The sequence below is a fragment of the Girardinichthys multiradiatus genome, chromosome 19 (assembly GCF_021462225.1).
Source record: "Girardinichthys multiradiatus isolate DD_20200921_A chromosome 19, DD_fGirMul_XY1, whole genome shotgun sequence".
Taxonomy (NCBI): Eukaryota; Metazoa; Chordata; class Actinopteri; order Cyprinodontiformes; family Goodeidae; genus Girardinichthys; species Girardinichthys multiradiatus.
In genome coordinates this window covers 13959583-13980695 of record NC_061811.1, presented here as the reverse complement: position 1 = coordinate 13980695, position 21113 = coordinate 13959583, and the positions used below count along the sequence as shown (strand labels likewise).

The following is a 21113-nucleotide window of genomic DNA, read 5'->3' as shown; positions in this document are numbered from 1 at the left end:
CAGGAAATGGGCTACAGGTGCCGCATTCCCCAGACCTGGGCTACAGAGAAGCAGCACTGGACTGTTGCTCAGTGGTCCAAAGTACTTTTTTCGGATGAAAGCAAATTCTGCATGTCATTCAGAAATCAAGATGCCAGAGTCTGGAGGAAGACTGGGGAGAAGGAAATGCCAAAATGCCAGAAGTCCAGTGTCAAGTACCCACAGTCAGTGATGGTCTGGGGTGCCGTGTCAGCTGCTGGTGTTGGTCCACTGTGTTTTATCAAGGGCAGGGTCAATGCAGCTAGCTATCAGGAGATTTTGGAGCACTTCATGCTTCCATCTGCTGAAAAGCTTTATGGAGATGAAGATTTCATTTTTCAGCACGACCTGGCACCTGCTCACAGTGCCAAAACCACTGGTAAATGGTTTACTGACCATGGTATCACTGTGCTCAATTGGCCTGCCAACTCTCCTGACCTGAACCCCATAGAGAATCTGTGGGATATTGTGAAGAGAACGTTGAGAGACTCAAGACCCAACACTCTGGATGAGCTAAAGGCCGCTATCGAAGCATCCTGGGCCTCCATAAAACCTCAGCAGTGCCACAGGCTGATTGCCTCCATGCCATGCCGCATTGAAGCAGTCATTTCTGCCAAAGGATTCCCGACCAAGTATTGAGTGCATAACTGTATATGATTATTTGAAGGTCGACGTTTTTTGTATTAAAAACACTTTTCTTTTATTGGTCGGATGAAATATGCTAATTTTGTGAGATAGGAATTTTGGGTTTTCATGAGCTATATGCCAAAATCATTCGTATTAAGACAATAAAAGACCTGAAATATTTCAGTTAGTGTGCAATAAATCTAAAATATATGAATATTAAATTTTCATCATTATATTATAGAAAATAATAAACCTTATCACAATATGCTAATTTTTTTAGAAGGACCTGTAAATTATGAATAGAAGAGGGCCTACTATGAATCCCTGTGGCACCCCCTTGTGGACAGCTACAAACTTAGAATGCAGATCATTGAATTTAATGTAACAGAGATTATTTGTGAACCAAGAGACAGCATGCTCTGAAAAACCAGAATGCCGAAGCCAGAATACCAAAACACTTTTGACAAGTCACCAAAAAGAACATTGCTTATTGTCAATAGCAACAATAATGTTGTAGAGGGCGTAGAAGGGGTTCAAGGGTTCAATCCTCAAAGTCCTCAACAGACTTGAGTTTGGGGCCATTCCAGAAGCATAATGTTAACATGATTTATCTAATGGCTAACAAGTTCTAATGTGTATTTTGGGGCCAGTGCCCTGTTGGAGCACCCAGTTGTGTCCAAGTTTCAATTTGGATAGCTGTTGGGTTAAGGGGAAGTTCATTAATTTGAAGGAAATTCTCCTGTCATTATTCTATCTATTTTATGCATTACAGGAATAATACTAGCAAAGAATCAGGCCCCTTAGCATGATGCTACCATTACCATGCTTGACAGTGGGTACCTTGTTCCTAAGTTTGAAAGCCTCGCCCTGACATATTCCTTCGCTTTGTGGCAAAACAGCTCAATCTCCATCTCATCTGACCAGAAAACCTTTTCTCCAGAAGGTATTTGTTCATGTGGGCAGCTACAATTTTTAGTTGAGCTTGAAGGTATCAACATTGGACAAAGTGTTTATCCCTTGGTCTGCACCCTCTTAGTCCATGTTAATGTTAAATTTGCTTCACAAGCTTTACTTGGCACTGGTCTTTCAGCATTTTATGGTTTATAATAGGCTTGAGCCTTGGTAGTTCCTGGCTGGATTTTAATCATAATACCCAACTGTCTTTCAACAAGGGTGACTGTTTGGGACAGATGGCTTTAACTTGAACAAAGCAGGACAATGACCCCCAAAACACATCAAAGCTGGTTCTGGAATAGAGAACGTGATCTAACTTTAAGCCTCTAACCTCAATCTAATTTAAAATTTATGAACTCTGTTTAAAATGAGGCCCCGTCCCAGGAAACAATACATTTAAATTTACTCTACCATTTCTGAAAGGAAGATCAGTCAAATGTCCAACCAGAATTATGCCTGGTCCTTCTTGATGGCCACTTAAAGTGTGGGGTTTATTTGTAACTTGCTAAATACAATTTTGCCAAATAATAAATGGGGTCTATGTACAGTATATATTTGAACCTCTATGTACAAGTTTGACCATTTGTGGATTTGCCATGAATTGTGTTGTTCAGGGAACCAAATGCAAGCAGGAGAGAGGCAGCCTGCTGGATGAGTTTAAATGAATAGGAAGGTCTAGAAAACCTGGAAATCAAAAAAACAGAAACACAGAGGGAAAACAGAGCAGGAAGACATAGGAGCAACAGGAACCCATAAACAAGAACTTAACAGACCTCAAGGAAAGACTGACAACCAAAATTAAACAGGAACTTAGATCTACAGGGAGAAACAGTGACTAAATACTACAACTTAAGATGAACCATAATCAAGTTATTCAAAATACACATTAATGTTCCCAAGGATAATGGCAGAATCACATTAAATCCACAGTAAATTTAAACTTGTGCACCCAATGTTGCAAAAGCAGCAATTCAAATGCATCATTAAAAGGCCAAACTAATATGACATTCATGTCCATGATGGGTGTATGTAAACCTCTGACCTCCACTGCATGCAAAATAGTGAGAGAAATGGAGATAAAGACTTTATTTAGATTGTAAAACAGAAAATAAACAATTTTTTAATTCAACTCTGTTTATCCTCAGTCTCCATACTTCTGGCCTTCGAACTGCTGGGAACCTGAGAACACAGACTATGGTGAGTCAAACGCTGCTGATTTCCACCTCCTTCTCAAAACCTGCTAAGATTTCCCTGATGCTGCCTTCAGCTGTTTCCTTCTTCAGAGCTTAAGCACAGCTCACACTGTAGAGCTGCTGTTGACACTCACTAAGTATTGATCCACGGGGCCATTCCCTTTAATGTATTTGGCCCTGAGGAACATCCACTAGAGAGAACCCTGCGGAATAGGATTAGACTAGCCAATCAAGACGCAGTAACTGGTTTGACCACATCTCTGCTTCATTGGGTGGCCCTCATTTTTTATTTTTATTTTATAAGATAACTAATAGCCTTCCATCTTAAATTAGATTATCATCAGTGATGTTTTAATCATCTATGATACTGGTTTAGAAAAATAGATATCCATTTGAAACAACTGACCTTTCTAATAAAACCATGTGATCTTTTAAAAATTTGATTATTCCTTCTCCCCTCCAGCCATTTACCTGTGCAAGCGCACCATGCAGAATAAAGCCAGGCTCGAGCTTGCTGACTACGAAGCAGTAAGTAAAATTTTATTATGACTTAAAAGCCACCAGCAAGTTGATTGGAAACTGAAAAAAATCTCTAGTCATGTCTTCGAGGATCTGGAAATGGCATTGAGCAAATCATGAATTGTCTGATTTGTGCTCCAGGAGCTGCACGGTGGTGCAGTTGGTAGCACTGTTGCCTTGCAGCAAGAAGGTCCTGGGTTTGATTCCCAACCGGGGTCTTTCTGCATTGAGTTTGCATGTTCTCCCTGTGCATGCGTGTACTCCGGCTTCCTCCCACAGTCCAAAGACATGCCTGTTAGGTTAATTGGTCACTCTAAAATTGCCCTTAGGTGTATGAATGAGTGTGTGTTTGTGTGTTGCCCTGCGATGGACTGGCGATGTGTCCAGGGTGTACCCTGCCTCTCACCCATAGACTGCTGGAGATAGGCACCAGCTCCCCTGTGACCCACTACGGAATAAGCGGTAGAAAATGACTGACTGAGATCCTTTTTATGACAGTAATTTCCTGGCCACAAAACGTGCCCCAAAATATCCGCAGGATTACTTGGCATCAGCAGATCAATATGCCTCCAGGAGGCGCGTTACCGTAGTGCTGATCTCCTGCTGTTACACAGAGTAGCAATCTACTGCACTTTAATATTCCAAATGACTCTGCAACTATTGTCCAGTACACTTCCTTCCTCTTCTATTCAGGTCACTTTATGCTGCCAGGCATCTTTGCTCTCACTATTATCATGCCTGCTGGTTGGAGTTTTCCTTTTTGTAATGAGGTCACTTACTTTAACTTGACAGATGCTTTTTCGAGCATTAACAGGGACACATGAATACATTTGTATTTTTACAAAATGTAAAATGTTGTCCTCTGTTTCAGCTTCTGAACATCATCACACTGAAACTGGTCCAAAAAATAAGAAATCAAATCTGCTAGCATGTGTATAAGAGCTGCTCATACAGTGCCTTGCTAAGGCATTGGTCCCCTGTGAACTTTTTGCACATTTTGTGACGTTTAAACGACAAGCCTTAATGCAGTTTATAGTGATTGTATTTGAAGAACCAACACAGAGTAGTGCACATTTATTAAGGGGAAGGAGAATAGTTTTCAAAATGTTTTACCAAAAAATATCTGAAAATGTGGTGTGCATTTGTGTTCACTCCCCTTTTTTCTGATACCCTTAAATGAACCAATCAGTTGCCTTCAGAGGTCACCTATTTTGTAATCTATCTGTGATCTAATGTCATTGTAAATACAATTTATAGGCTGCAGAATACTGAAAGAGAGCAGCGAAGTCCTGCATGTAGTTTGCCACAAGCCATGTAGAGGACAGGCAAAAATGTGCAAGAATGTGCTCTGGTCAGATGAAAGCAGAGAGCATGACCGTTTCTTCTCTTCCAAATGAAACTGGAGCGGAGGTTCACCTTCCCGTGGGACATTGACAAGAAACATATTGTCAGAGCTGCAATGGAATGCTTTAGATCAAAGCCTTTTATATTGTTAGCCTAATAGCATAGGTGTCTAAGTCATATCTGAGTTAGACACTTATGCTATGAGGCTATGTTAGAAAAGCCCAATCAAAGCCCAGGCCTAAATCAAATTAAGAGGTCAGATGATCTCCATCCGACTGAGCTTGACCAATCTTGCAAAGAAGAATGGAAAGTAATTTTATTCTTTAGATATGTGAGGCTCATCACCTCAAAATATCTTGTATAAATTCTCCCCAAACACTGTTTCAAATTGTATCCTGCAGGAGAATCTCGCTCGGCTGCAGAGGGCTTTCGCCAGAAAGTGGGAATTCATCTTCATGCAAGCAGAGGCTCAAGTCAAGTGAGTGAATATGTCAGTCATGCTTTGCTTCAACACATCAGTTTGTGTTATTCTCCAAAAAATAACAGCAATTCCCTGTGGATTCAAACATGCACATGCTCTGGATTATTTTGTGAGGCTGCTATCTGGTGGCTGGCAACTGTAAGCACCATAAAATCCCTGTCACGTAATTATGACATTTTTCATCTGCTGTCAGTAAAATACACAAAAAAGTCACAACATCAATCATTGGTTGCTGTTTGGCAGGAGTAAGGTCCATGTAGGAAGCCATGAGTCTTCGTGTATCAGAGGGACAATATGAAGCAGAAACCGATCAGTAAATGTCAGTTATGTAAGAGCCTTGTGTCTCCAGAGGTAACACCAGCAGATAGATCAGGACCTAGACTCCTCAGTTTGGTGCTCTTTGGGCCGTAGCCTTCAGTAAGAAGACAGGGCGAGGCTGCCTAACCTCTAAGTCAGGACTGCATTGAATTTATGTTTCAGTTCTATATGCTGTATTAGTGGGCTGATTCCTCTGCATGCAGGATCGACAGAAAGAAGGACAAGGCAGAGAGGAAGATCCTTGACAGCCAGGAGAGGGCGTTCTGGGATGTTCATCGACCAGTGGTGAGTTATAGGAAAAGAAAAACAACACAAATGTCAGAGTTGCCGCAACTGGGAGCACACGGAGAAGCAAAGCAAAAAGACCGAATTCAAAAATAAAAACAGAAAATGCAGGATCAGATAGGGTGCCAGTGTCTTTCCATGCAACGCTGAGTAAAGAAACAGCGTCATACTTCTGTGTCACAAACAATACATGCTCATGCAACAGTGACCCAAACCATCATGTTTCTACTGTCTCCCACAGCCAGGCTGCGTCAACACCACAGAGATGGACATCCGCAAGTGTCGAAGAGAGAAGAACCCTCACAGGGTGAAAAAGGTGACAGACAAGTCCCACTATCACAGATTTACTACAACACAATTTTCTCTGAAGTAAATGTTGAAATAGCAACTCATTTGTAGTTTATATAGTGATATTATATATATATATAATTTAATTACATATTTAAATGTTATTTTTATATTCACACATTCACAAACACATTGTTTTGCATAAAAATGTATTTATAATTCATTTTTATTTGTTTTTGCTAAATTATTGAATACATATAGGCTGTACATTTCTTACGTTTATTTAAAATGTGTGTGTGCATGTGTATATATATATATATATATATTGTCTGAATAAGAAAATTATAAAGTGAAACCTGAAATAGTAGGTATAGAGGAATCATTGCAGATCTAAAAATGTTCTGGGTTTAGGTCAATTATTTCTACTTAATAAATACCACAGTACGGAGAGAGATAATTTGATAATTTTTGTACATTCTTCTCACTCTCTTGGGAAAGCCTAGATGATGATCTCATGGCTTGTAAGCATCTTATTCCCAGCATTTTAGTTAAACTGGTGCACACATATGGATATATTTGACGGCAAAATCGCAAACATTGTTTCCTTGACTGATATCAGGAAAAAATCTAAAGAAATCAGGTGTTCAAACAATTATATTCAAGTAACAACATAGTGGGAATGTCCAGGTATCATATTGTCAAGAGAGTAGACAGTAGACAGCTTCTGTGATCACGAGATGAACTGGTTTTGGTATGAAATTAGCTTTTTTGCACAAAAGACCTTGTGAAGATGCTGGCTAAAGCTGGTAAGAAATTTTTAATATTATTAGTGAAAGAAACCCTTGACCAACATGGGCTAAAACGCCACTCAGTGATGAAGAAGCCAGTACTACACTTAAATAGCTAAAATGCAGTTTTCAAATACACTCACAGAAAACTACCCTAATTTAAGGGGATTTTTATGTCCTGAGGACCAATGAAATGGAAACTGAAGCATGGGGTGATGATTGAAATAATTTTGTTTATCATAACTGACCTAAAACTGGAAAGGTTTGAGTTTCTTATTCAACGTCAAACAGTGAGAAACAATGTTTTGTCTCTTTTTATGCAATTAATGTAAATTTCTGGTTTCAGTTATAGATAAAATTACATAATCAAGATAACATACATAATAAGATACTAGGTTTGGAAACATTTTTTGTCAGTTTTTGAAGTCTGCCATGTTCAGATTACACTAAGATTACCTAACATATTACCATGCCAGTGGCACTGGTACAAAATCATGCCTAACCATTGTTTTCCTCTCACTTTTTCCAGTCAGTCTACGGGGTACCAGATAACGGCCAGAGCCAACCGAGTCCAGTCCATATCAGCTCCCAGCCAAGCAGGAAACCCACCAAAGAGGACGTTCAGAAGGAGGTAAGTGTGATTTATGTTCTCCCGTTTCATTACCACTGATCTGCCTCTCTCATCTATCATAAAGACAATCAGAGACATAGACTGATGAGCCGTTGCCTTATTTAGCCCCTTCTTTTCTCTCTCCTCCGCCCTCAGATAACCTTTTTGAACATCCAGCTGGACAGACACTGTATGAAGGTTTCCAAAGTTGCCGACAGCCTGATGACCTACACGGAGCAGTTCATGGAATACGACCCCTTTGTGTCCGGCGTGGAGCCCTCGAACCCCTGGATTAGTGACGACACCACCTTCTGGGACATGGAGGCAAGGTGAGTCCCATTGATGGGAGGCCGGATTTGGATTTGGCCTAGCAGGCCAATTTACCTGGGTTCATTTGGAGCAAAGGAACCACTGCCATGCTATAACTCCAGCATTTTCCAAACCTTGACTGCATACTGAGAACCTGGTCTCAACTCGCTGTTTCATTATCTCCTCTTCTGTTTGGTTTTGCGTTGAGCAGCCGTGATCCCAGTCAACAGCGGGTGAAGAAGTGGGGCTTCTCCCTGGAGGAGGCTCTAAAGGACCCGGCGGGACGGGACCAGTTCCTGAAGTTCCTGGAGTCAGAGTTCAGCTCTGAGAACCTGCGGTGAGACTGACCCACAACATTTCATAAAGAATCTTGACAGTTTAAAAAGAATGAATGCACATGAGGATCTTAATAAGTGGATTAAATACTGTTCCAGATTCTGGTTAGCGGTGCAGGATATGAAGCGAAGGCCACTCCAGGAGGTGTCCACCAGGGCTCAGGAGATCTGGCAGGAGTTCTTGGCCGAGGGAGCTCCGAGCTCCATCAACCTGGACTCTCACAGCTACGAGCTGACCAGCCAGAACCTCAAAGACCCTGGGCGATACAGCTTTGAAGACGCTCAGGTTGACTGTGTGGTTTTCTTCATGGATGCACATGACGTGATGTTTTCATGAACGCACACAAGAAAACAAACACCAGAAATGTATGCTCAGTGGAAACCCAGGCGCTTATTTCACCGTCTCATCCACTTGACCAAAAGAAGCCCTAAAACCTTTCACTGTAGAAATGAATGAGAGAGTGAGGGGAGTAAATGGAAGGAGAAAGAATGACAGAGTGGGTTTGTGGCAGGGCCTAATGAGGCAAGTAATACCATGAATAGGTCCTTCACTCAGTTCACTGTGGATTACCCTGGTCTTAAAGTGAACTGGTGATGTGTCATGTGCAGCTTCTCTGACTGGCAACACATTATTCAGTTCGCTCTACAGCTGTCATCAGCTTCTCTCATTCATATACACACCAACTGGACCAATAAACACAACCTCGCAAAAGTGCTTTCCATTTCTTCATGTTACAACTAGAAACTGCAATGTTTTTTATCGGGATTTTATGTAACACCAATATAGGGTATAAACGTAAAGTAGAAAATACATGATGAAATGGATTGCATTAGCATTCACCCCCTTTACTTTAATTCCCTTTAAATGTTACCTAAGTAGACAGAAAATCAATTCAGTTCAGTTTATTTGTAGCAACATTTCATAATTCATGAAATGACTTTAAGAAACAAATGGATATTTGCAGTTTGCCACAAGCAGAAAACTAAGCACACTACCCTGAGCACAACATCTCTACATTCAAACCATCCCTACATTCAAATAACACTCATTTTCTGTTGGTCTATCAAAATTAAACGTTGATATAAATTCACTCAAGTTTGAGTGATTTCAACACATTTGCAAGAGGCTGTACATACACCATCTGCATCAAAATCACCCTTATTTTTACCAGTAGCTTTCTTGCTGAGTTCATACCAAACAAACATGTCTTTTCTGCTGCAGGAGCACATATTCAAGCTCATGAAAAGTGACAGCTATGCACGCTTTTTGCGATCCAACATCTACCAAGACCTCCTGTTGGCCAGAAAGAAGGTGAGTTCTCCTGTAGCCCTGCATTCTGTCTGCATTTATCAATCTGGTTTGATTCTTTGTTAAAAACCTATAATAATCATGCTCGGTTTGTAAAAATAGTGCTGGGTTTTATACTTTAAGTTCCACTTTAATGGATTTTATGAGAATTATGCAATTGTTTGGTGGCAAAGATGTCCTTTAGCTGCATAAGAGTTATTCAGAGTTATACTTGTTATTCATTATAATGTTAAAATTTTTACAAACTCTAAGTAACTTAAAAATAATGATAGAACAAATTAGTCTAAGAATAAATATGAGAATCTTTACATTGGTTTAAAAGTAAAGAATTGAAAAATTGAAGAAATAGAAATAGAATAATACTTTTAGTACATTTAGTACTGGCATATGTACATGCCCCTTTCTGCAAAGGATGACCTACTGCACACTTCCGAGTTTTCAAAGCACAAACCAGTTTTGGTGTATTATTAAAACAAGATGCATTTTCCTTTATGATTCAGTTCATTGATGTGTGTCATAATATTTCCCTTTCAAAACCAGTGATGCACTTCAAAATTCACTATTTTATTAACTATCCGAGGTAGAGCAAAACAGCTTGTGACACAACTGCTCCCACCATGGAGTTTTACAGATAGTCACGTTAATATGTAGAAGGATCAGCATTTTTCCTTTAAAAACAAAGCTTCTAATTTAAATAGCATATTTCATTATTTTCCCACTATGACCTTTTCAATAGTGTACCTCAATAGGTGTATTTATTTCCATGATCAAAGTCAAAAAACATGCAAAAAAGAGCATAAAATTCAGGCATAAATGCATAGATATTAAACTGGATGCTGTACAATTGGTGTTAAAATTGTGTTTTAACTTTTGTGCCGTTCAGATAATGTTTCATGTCTTAAATAAGTGCAGAAACCTAGAGATTTTGAGAAGATTCCACAACTTGTCCCAAACTTTATTGGCTGCTACATTAGTGATCATACATTTGTATACAATATAATGCCCTGAAATCAACAAGTGTGCATAATAAACATATTTGCCATTAGTAATATAGTTCAACCATTTCAGTTAAAATATTTTTTAAAAAGCAATACTGATGTGCCTCTTTCTGCTTTTTTGTGTTAGGTCAGTGATATATTACCAGGAAATTAGTCAAATTTTCAGTTAGATATCTATATATCTATATATCTATCTATATATATATATATATACTGTATATAGAAGCATGGGAATCTTCTAAAACCTAATGTTTTAATTTTTTTAGTGCTATTATGTCTACTTCCTGCTGAATTTAAGCTCTAAACAGAAAACATTTTAGCTTTTTAATTGTGTAATATGGAGCTTTTCATCAAATCACAGCTTTTCCTCTGTTCATGCCAGCCTTTCTGCCCTCTCTCATTTGTACACTGCTCCCTCTGCTGGCCTTTCACTGATCCTACACACTTTTCCCCAAATGCAACCCCTTCTGCTCTGCCTGCACTGGGCCCTCACTGTCTGCAATGCTTGGCCTCCTGTTTTTATTTTATTCCCTGCACTAATGACACTACTGCCAACCTTCCTCCCGTCAACACCCATACCTGACATAAACACTCACCCTGCTTCCCCCCCTCCCAAAACAGCAGCCAGCAGACACAGAACAGGGCCGCCGCACCTCCTTGGAGAAGTTCACCCGCAGCGTGGTAAGTCATTTGGAGCTGGGGCTGTTCATATCACAGAAACCACACTGGCTGGCTCATTATCAGTGGCTTTTGCGATTACAACCATATTACACTCTGTTGTGGCTTTCTAAACATGTGTAAGCATGTGTTTGTGTGAACGAGAAGTTATCACAGTAATGTGAGTTGTTGCACCAAAGTAAATCTCTGCGTCCTCTATTGTTAAATTAAACAAGACGTTTTCTCCTTAAATTTTTAATTGTGTTTGTGTCTTTCTTTTTTTTGGTAAAGGCTTTTTCGTGTGTTTAGATATGTTTAAAGATTCTTTAAACATATTATCGAGTCAAGTCTTAAATTAACTGAATTAAACATTTTTATTATTTTGTTTATAACAAGTCTGCTGATATCTGATAACTTTCCATGATTGTTCAAATTTAACAGAAACTGGTTTGTAAAATATACCAGAAAAAAAATCCCATCTTTTAAAAACTAAAGTCAGTCAAATAAACAAACAAACAATTACACAGATTTAAATACACAGGTTTATATTTAACAAAAAAGTACTTGTTAATAACAAGTATAAATAGATCAATATAAAAATATTTAATTAAATTTGCAAATTTTTGAGGATGTGTATTTTTTTTTACTTTATAATAATCGATACATGTAACAATGTATTTGTTTTGATTTTAATATTAAATCACATAAACAATATCTAGAAACTTGTTGAAAATGAAAAAAACAACAACAATACTACTAATACTCAGCAATGAAACAGCAGCAACTTGGTTTATTCAGTCTACAAATGTCAAAAGGAGTGGGAAGTAGAACGTACTTATTTAATCACATCCCTTTTCAGAAAGTCATTAGCAATTACATTAATTTAATCTTGATTAAGTTATTTCACTAATTATATGAATTTTAAACATTTTGCCCTTTTTTATATTTAGTCAGGAAATATATTATTGGGAGATTTTATCTGTTTTTAACAGCTTTATATTTGGATATTGCCTCAACTCCCCTCTACAAACACAGAAACACAATAACTTTGGTGCTGCAAGCAGAACGTATTAAAAATGGTTAACAAAAAGTACAGTTTTTGAATATGATAGACATGCTACATATAACACTGACGTATAAAATAAACAGCTTGGGTCCAAACACTAATCCTGATAGATGCCAAAAATAATATTCTTCCATAAGGAGCAGCGAGTATTTTACTACTCAAACTGATGCCCACTCTCAACCAAATTTAAAACTATGCCCCAAAATCTTGCGAACAAATTACATAAATGTCCCCCATCCTGTAAAATACAATTTAAGTGTCCAGATTGGTTGAATAATTTATGTACAAATCCAACTACTGGCTCTATTGGTTTTATTCGTGATGAACAATAATTTTCACCTGGATAACAAAATAGGACAATTAATAATAGGACATTTAAGAAATTAGTTGCTTTATAGTTTGTAGAATACTTCTGCTAATAGCTAATCAGTCTTGTAGTAATTCATTGTAACTATTTTATTTAACTTTCCAGGGGAAGTCATTGACAGGAAAGCGCCTGACAGGCCTAATGCAGTCATCCTGACACAGCCTGTCCTGGAGAGCCATGACCAGACCCTGTCGGGGGGGTGAGAGCCACACAGGGGCCGGGACGGGGGCCCAAACAGTGGAGCCGGGGTGCACAAGGCTGCTGTGGAGGCTCTTGGACAGTGCTTCGAGGTCTGCTGCTGTTCTACTGGTGCAGTGCTGCACCTACTGGGCTGAACCACCCAAACAGAACCACTGAGGAAAAGACAATGCCTACAAGAGGATCCTCAGCTAACAAATCACATGGCATGCAGTGTATAAGAATAAGCACATCCAAACTAATACTGCCCTATCTTCATCACTTAGAGGGCAAATGGTTTGACTTGGCTTATCAATTGTATTATTTTCATATTCTTAAATTTATATTTGCCACAACACTTTGGGGCCATAACAATGAAAAGGAGGCGTGCAGCTGTTCTTACGAGGCGGTCAGCAATAAAAACAAACCTCTTTTTGATATTCTTTTAACTTCTATTATATGTCTATAATGAAGTGAATGATGCGCCGGCTAAATAGTAAGAAAAGTTTGGTGATTATTAAAAATACAGACCCCTCCCCTTCATATTTTAAAACTAATTTTTCAGTCTTCATTACATTCCAAACTCCGACATAAGGGCTTAATGTAGCAACCATAAGGCACTGTTGCATGTTTCATCGTAATGTCCCCGAGAGTTCACATTTTAACAGCATTACTTTTTAACCAGACTTATGCCGAAGGTGGGTTTGGCTCACTGCTTTCCCAACTTCCTGGTTTCAAACCCAACGTTCCCAGTTAAATTAACTCCCCACCCCCAAAAAAAAAAAAAAAAAAAAAAAAAAAATCAATTCCAAAAGTCTGTGTGAATACCTTAGAGGCCTAAAAGCGTGACTCACTAGGGCGCTTAAGTGAAACAATATGATCCGGGCTACTAGTGTAGGCAAAGTTATAGTGTGTGCAGTCACAAAATAATGAGCAAAATCAGATCTTTATGCTGCTGGGGTTTGTACTGTAGAGAGGTGTTAAACATTTCCAGTGCCATGGGTCCATCAACAGAGTTACAGGACTCCACTGTGCCATGTACACATCTTGTTAAGGATGATACAGGTGCATTTAAATAAATAAAGTTTATTTATTTCAGTAATCAAGTTTAAAAAGGGAAACGTAATGTTAATGCATATAACTAATGTCACCTGAAGGGGAGGTAGAGATAGAACACATATAGTGGGGGATATCATGCCCTGGAGACACCTCTAATCATGTCTTTAGGTAAATAAGGACCACAAACGTTGGGCTCTGCCCCATCCATTGTCACTGTTGTTCTCTGGTTCTTACCAGGGGTGGGCAATACATGGGAATTTAAGTGATTGATCTGATACCACGTAAATACAGAGCTAGTATCGCCGATACCAATACTTTTTACTTGAAATGTCATGATCCTTGAATAATTTTGTGATTTTGCCTTTAGTTAGTTATGATAAAACACAGAACAAAGATTTTAGGCAAATAAAATTTTTTTTTTTTTTTTTTTTAACTAACCACAACAATATAAAGCAATGTCATAGTATAAAAATAATAAAAATAATTCTCTTATTACCATCTTCTACACACAATTAAGTCACTAGTGCAAACATCCCATGTGGCATTGTCCTAATCAGCTTCAGTGAATAACGTCCACACAGAGGGGCAAAGGGTGCATGACCGATTGGCAGAGACAGATTTGGAGAGAAACTGCATTCGCATGAACTCTGTGAGGAAATTTGAATAATTTGCTCGACGTATTGAAGAGAAGCTGCAACTAAAGTATCGATCTCATCACGTTAGTATCGATCCGACACGTTGGTATTGGTACTAACGATATTTAGATCGATATTCCCACTTCTGTTCCCGAGTCTTACATTCTTCAGCTCACCAAGAACATCTCTGAAACAGACTAAGTACAGTCGTTGTTGTTAATTAGCCTGTTTTTCTTCTTTTGACCGCTCTTGTTGGTGTCAGTCGCTGCTGCCTGTTGGCTAGCGTGTCTTACCACAGGGGGTTAACTGTGGGTTTTCCTGTGTCTAGAGATTCCTGTTTCGGGATAAGCACCAAGCTAAAGCAGTCAATCCGAGGGTGTGATTTCCCATTCTATGTGTGTGGTACCAAGTAAATGGACTGAAAGTATATTTATAGATTCATTACACACAGTGGGATACATTTCAAGTATTTATTTCTGTTAGGTTGGAGAATTCAATTACATTTTCTCTCAAAATAAAATATTGCCAAGAACAGTTAAAACAACTGACTATTACAGAACTTTGGATTTGATAAAACAAAGTGGACTGACACTACAGCATGAAATGCTCCCCAAATAATCACTGACTGTGGAAATGTCACTATTGACTTTAGGCAACTGTGGATTGTATGCCTCTCCACTCTAAATTTACTTACAGTTGAAAAAAGGACTTTGGCTCACTGAGTCCAGATTTTTCTCCTCACCCAGATAAGATGCTTCTGAAATTGTCTCTTATTCGGGAGTGGCCTAACACGAGGAATGTGACAGATGTAGCTGATGTCCTGGAAACATCTGCATGTGATGACCCTCGAAGCAGTCCAGCTGTCGTCCACATCTTGTGAATCTCCTCCAAATCCTTGAATGGGCTTTGCTTTACAATACTGTCAAGGTTGTGGTTATCACTATTGCTAGTGCACTTTTTTCTACCAAAGATTTTCCTTCCTCTTAGTTTTCCATTAATATTCTTGGATACAGTGAATATCCAGCTTCTTTAACAGTGACCTTTCCCCTTGTTGAGTGTGTCAGTAACTGTCTGTTGGGCAACAGTCAAGTCAATCACGATTGTTTGGGCCAGAACATAACATTACACCACAAAAACCCATATTGGTTTCATGCGATATTTTAATCTTAACAGAAATAAATGCTTGAAATATATAGATCTGTTCGTAATGAATCTATATATTACAGATTTTGCTTTGTGATTTAAATTACTGAAATGGAATCTTTTTTATTAGAATCTGATTTACTGAGATGCATCTGTATTGAAGTAGCTGGTCTCTGAAGACAGAGATATTTTGTTGCCCAGTGAGAGAAATTTTCGGTTTTGTTGCACAAATATTTGATGTTTTATTCTCTAAAACCAATACCCGTTTTTATTTCCCTCTGTCTGATAACTGTCGAGTGTTTGTCATGGGGAAAAAGGTGCATGTTGGACCACAATGAAGTACAGGGGATATCTGGACTCTTTACTGAGCTGGACTTTTTCACGAATGGACATCTAAAATTTGACATTCTACACACAAGAAGTGCTGGGACACAGCTCCCCCCTGAGGCCACTGACTGCAGCAGTGAAAAACTGGAATGCACTGCTGAAAAAGTATCATCTGTTATTTTTAAGTAGACTCATTGCAATGCATTGTACAGGTCATGAAACTAATTATTCTTATTAACCAAACCCAGTAACCTCCTAAATGTAAGGTAGAGAGATGCTTACGTCGAGTCTATTTACCAAATGTTACCCTCAGCACAAACATGGTGACACTGTGTACCAAGTGCATTGTAAATTTAAACTGGTTACATTTCATTATCCAAAAGCACACTTTAGTATGATGCGAGCACATTACTATGCATGATACATATTCAGGGCATTTTTGTGCTTTTAGTTTCTCGATCAGCAAGATAACTACTCTAAAACACTCAAAGCACTTGTTATCTGTTCATGGGTACCAAATAATAAAATCTCTGGACCTGTCTACTCTCTGCTGTTGTTTACATTTCTGAATCATGAAAGAAAAACAAGCTGAACGAGTCTCATTAACACAACGTATAAATCAAATAGCACAAGAACAAAGCTCTACATTTCTGCGCTGTTTTTGAATTTTTGGTTTTAATTTGACTTTTTGTTATTCTGTTCGTCGTTTAAAGTAATCAAACTGCAAGCTTTTGGCTTGAATTAAAGTTTAAAGACTATAAGTCTTGAAAAAACAATGAATGTGAAAAAACATCCTTAAGGGAAAGTTCTATTCTCTTAACCCCACATGTTTCTAATTGGATTTAGGTCTGAGGATTGATATGGCCATGAAAAAAGGTGATTTAGTAATTATCCATCAAAAAGAGCCAAAGGAAACCTATTTTTTCAGATTTTTGGTTAAAATGTCCTGGTATGAAGAGTTCATAACGCCATGGTTTCCAAATCTTTTTAAAGCGAAACAAGCGAGCGTCACTGCTACTGAAGAAACTACCCTTGGCTGAAATCAAGTTCTGACTTATCCAATGTCTGGAAACGGCAAGAAAAGATCAATATGATGCAAAATCATTACATCACACCTTCAAGCTGCGAAGCTGGCTAACCCTTATATAGCCATTATGGACCTGCAAATACCTCACTGTGTAACAGCAGTGAGTGACTTGACACACTTTGTCACCTGGGTTCTTTTAGAAGACACACAGACCCAGGCAGAAGGCTTCTAAATCCCGACTTGAAGTGTTTTGCTAAAGAGCCTTTAGTCAAAATTAATCAAAGCGCACTGTTCCAGCTGAAGTCCAGGTAGAGTTTACCAAACCCCACATCTTTGTGTTTGAAATGGAAGGACATAACCTTTGATGCCTTGATGATTTTATAAAAACGAATATTATCTCCCATTAATAATTTACTCAAATTAAAGTTGGATTACTTTATATTTTCAGTGTACTACTGCAGTAGAAGATTGATTTATTTCAGTGTGTTGTACACATATTTAAAAGTATGCAGGTGCAGAATCTTAAAAAAAAACATGCACATGACCACGCACCTTTCTGATTCCTTACATGGTATATTTCATTTTTCAAACCTTTTTCACATTTTTGATGCAGATGACCGAACAGCTTTTCTTATTTCATTTGTTTTCTTTAATAACTTAATTAGTTTAATTTCTAATATTTGATTTTTTTAAAGGAAGTAGCTGTGGCTGTTTAGTCTAAAAACCTAAACTATGAAATTTCTTTTGACTATACATGCATCTTCATGATATAGACCGAACAAATCATTAAAAACACTTTTGGACACAACATTAATGCAAATAAAGGAAACTCATGCAGCTGTGTAATAAATGTAAAATACTTAAACAATTTTAAAATTTGGCATTGTTAAATTCTGTTAATCTCTAAATGTATGTACGTATATTAATGAAATTTAGATCGTCTGGGAATACATTGCAGGTTTGCAGCTATGAGAACTTGGAAGGGGATTAAAAGAAAATTATATTCCTTAACCTCTGCTGGTTTACGAGGTTTTAGACTAAAGACAACAGACTTGTGAAATAGATTTTCATGTTTGAGGATAGAATCAGTAGAAATATACCTACCTTGATAAGGATTTCTTAGAACCTATAGTCATAGCTGATCTTAGCAAATCTTTTCTCATGAAGGGCCTTACGCCATATGCTAGTTTAATGGGATTTTATACGACAGACGAGCACAAAGTAGTGTGCATAGCTGTGACGTCGCAGGAAAAGGTTATGTTGCTTGCAAGATTTTCTCAAAAATGTGACGTGCATTTGTATCCATCCCTAAGGTGGACTCTATTTGCTACCTAGTTGACATCTGAAAACAGGTTGAACTGAGGTTTTAGTTAATGAGTGAAGAGGGTGAATACAAATACACACTTCAGGTTTTTAAAAAAACTGTTTCCTTTCACCCCAAAATAATGTCCTACTTTGTACTGGTCCGTTACATTTTTAAAACAATTTAAACCCACGATAAAAAAACAAAAAACTCTGTCCCTCATAGTTTTACAAATACACATTTGTGAATGACGTGTCATTTTATAACTCAGTGTGGTCAAACAAACCCAAAGACCAGTTTTTTCTTCAAGTGCCTGTAGGTCACTCCAATCTATCGATCCAGTTTGGAGCTGTTCATCTGATGGCTGCCTTCTCAAAACAACTCGTCATCGTGCTCAAACAGAAAAATGACATCTCTCCTTCGCAGTTGTTCCTTATTTTGTCTTTATTTTTTCAGAATAAAAATAGTTTACCAAACAAACACTTCTTCATTCTCTCTTTTTTAACTTCTATTTACAGCAGAAAAAATAACAGAAACAAAAACAACACCTGGTAAAGTCCATTACATCTCTTCATGGCTCCGTTTGCACCCAGATCCTCCTCCTCTAAGCCCCCCTCTTCCGGGAGGCTTCACAAGGAGTACCAGGGCCTATTGCTGTGTCTGTGACGAGGTATACCAGGTCTTTAATAAAAAGGTGACGCTTTTTTTTTTAAACAGATATTTCTTTTTTTTTAGCTTTTTGTTCAGAGATGCGAGCTCTTTCCCTGTAAGTATTTGCAACATTTAGCAGGTTAGGACATGTCTTTCACTTAGTGGCGTGGCGTTGGAAGATAACACACTGTACCAATTTTAAAACGGAAAGGTCATATAACTGATGTACGGGAAGACGACAAGATAGCTAACAAGTCTCAGAAGCATTATTTATCCTGTGGAGATAAAAAAAAAAATGTTTTGAGGGGGGTCCCTGAGGGAAGTCAGAAGAGATTATTTGAATGCACAAACAAGTCATAACAGACACACAGGAATAACGGAGCAGCGATGCTGGATAATCACACACCACTGAAACAGTAGGTGCAACCTTTAGACCTAAGAGCTTCTAGATACAGTACACAAAGCACCTTTTAAATGTCATAAAGCAATTAGGCCCTCAAAAACCACGTGTACACTTCCTCCTCTCATTTAGGGTGTGTATTTGAGCAGTATTTGCTCTCTGGTAACATTTTCAACCAAAACGTAAGCCTTAAATATAAAACGCATAACAGAAGTTCAAAGAAAATCAGTAAACAGATGAAGCGTCTTATTGCAGGTGTTTTTCTCTAGCATCCCAGAATCCTTTCCAGGGGTTGATTAAAAAGAAAGGGATTGTGGTGTGGGTGGTTGTGTCCCTCCTTGTCAGCCGAATACAATCGCTGATCTGAGCTGAGAAGCTGAACAATCACCAGGAAAAACAGATGCCTAGCTGTGGGTACTGTGCACCTGATCAGACAGAGGTATCAGTACCATCAGACAGAAATAAGAGCATAAAACTTAAATTTGTACAGCAGAGAAAGCATGCAAGAAAAGTGAGTAGGATTGCTGTGATTCGTTTTAAATCAATTGGAGAAACAGACTAAAATAGGAAAAAAAAAACTCTCCAAGTTAGAGGATAACATAGTTCAGAGGTCTCATGTAATAGTGGTGGATTTGAGCACCGACTCTATGGCTGGAGGTCAGCAAAGGGGTGGGGGTCACTGGTCCGATCAGGTTGGAGGAGTCATGGCTGTCAAAGCTCAGTGCTAAGCGGCAGGCTAGCACAGTGTTCAGGATAATGTGGGCAAGCTAGGTCGTCCCAAATGTGCCCATTGGGCACAAACGGTCCAAAGGTCTGGCCTTTAGTGTTCAGAGGTCCCAACACAGCGCAGATAGGAACAAATGAAGCCAGATGCTCACATTTCAAATGTTTCAAAGGGGCTCGATACATAATGTCAGTGGAGCAGTTGCTTGAATCAAGCCCCGCTGCTCATGGAAGGCTTTTTCAGTCGCTTGTTTTGAGCCCAAATCAGGACGGATAAGGAGGCTCATTAGTTTCTGATGGTTAAGTCCTCTTCTTCACTGGTCATCCCCTGATCCCTGGGCAACATGGCAGTGTGTTCACTGCTCCTACACAATAGATAATCAGAGTTAGAGTAGAACAGGATTTACAGTGCCTTGCAAACGTATTCACACCCCTTGACTCTTTTCACATTTTTCCATGTTACAACCACAAATTTAACTTATTTTATTGGTATTTATGTGACAGGCCAACAAAAAGTAGGTCATACTTGTTAAATGGAAGGACAAGTTTTCATAGTTTCCAACATTTTTTATTAACTCAGAAGTGAAATTCTTTCCCACTTACACTGGTACCCCTAAGTAAAAATCAGCATGCCTTCACAAGTCTATTTAGTAAACAGAGTATACCTGCATGCAATTTAATCTCGGTATAAACACATCTGTTCAGTGAAATCTTCAGAGGTTTGTTAGTCAACATCTCAAAGAGCCTTGTTCAATCCATATTCAGAAAATGGAAAGAGCATGGCCCACCTACTAAACCCACCAAAACATGGCCATCCACCTAAACGGACAGGCTGAGCATTAATCAGAGAAACAGCCAAGATGCTCGCGGTAACTCTGGAGGAGCTTCGGAGTTCCACAGTTCAAAAGGGAGAATCTGTCAACACAAGACCTGTCGACCTACTAGTTGTCCACTTATACAGCTGGCCTTTAAGAAAGAGTGGCAAGAAATAAAACCATAACCATAAGTAGTGTTGCAGTTTGTCATAAGCCTTGTAGGGGACCGAACAAACACGAGGAAGAAAGTGCCCATGTCAGATTACACCAAAATGTAACTTTCTGGCCCTGCATGCAAAGCGTCATGTGTGATGAAAAACTAACAATCCACATTAGCCTGAAGACATCATCCGCTCTGTGAAACACGGTGGTGGCACCATCATTTAA

The 21113-nt window shown here is 38.7% G+C and overlaps 2 protein-coding genes across 10 annotated transcripts in view; one reads left to right on the top strand and one right to left on the bottom strand.

Annotated features, from left to right (window-relative positions):
• LOC124855493 (regulator of G-protein signaling 6-like) overlaps window positions 1-16350 on the top strand; it is a 78153-nt gene extending 61803 nt beyond the window's left edge. For 5 of the 8 annotated variants that reach the window (XM_047345393.1, XM_047345397.1, XM_047345399.1 and 2 more), the window contains 12 exons: window positions 2745-2796; window positions 3256-3320; window positions 5057-5133; window positions 5658-5739; window positions 5981-6055; window positions 7345-7446; window positions 7582-7754; window positions 7946-8071; window positions 8169-8355; window positions 9292-9381; window positions 10998-11057; window positions 12572-16350. In XM_047345393.1, coding sequence (XP_047201349.1) covers window positions 2745-2796; window positions 3256-3320; window positions 5057-5133; window positions 5658-5739; window positions 5981-6055; window positions 7345-7446; window positions 7582-7754; window positions 7946-8071; window positions 8169-8355; window positions 9292-9381; window positions 10998-11057; window positions 12572-12622 — 1140 coding nt within the window. In that variant the 3' untranslated portion in view covers window positions 12623-16350. The other 3 variants (XM_047345395.1, XM_047345400.1, XM_047345396.1) reach the window with 2 other exon arrangements.
• A 2206-nt stretch (window positions 16351-18556) lies between these two features.
• Window positions 18557-21113, bottom strand: part of LOC124855871 (zinc finger protein DPF3-like) — a 32341-nt gene continuing 29784 nt past the window's right edge. For both annotated transcript variants that reach the window (XM_047345996.1, XM_047345995.1), the window contains exon 11: window positions 18557-20276. The gene's annotated coding sequence lies outside the window, so the exon portion shown is untranslated. The remainder of the gene's footprint in view (window positions 20277-21113) is intronic.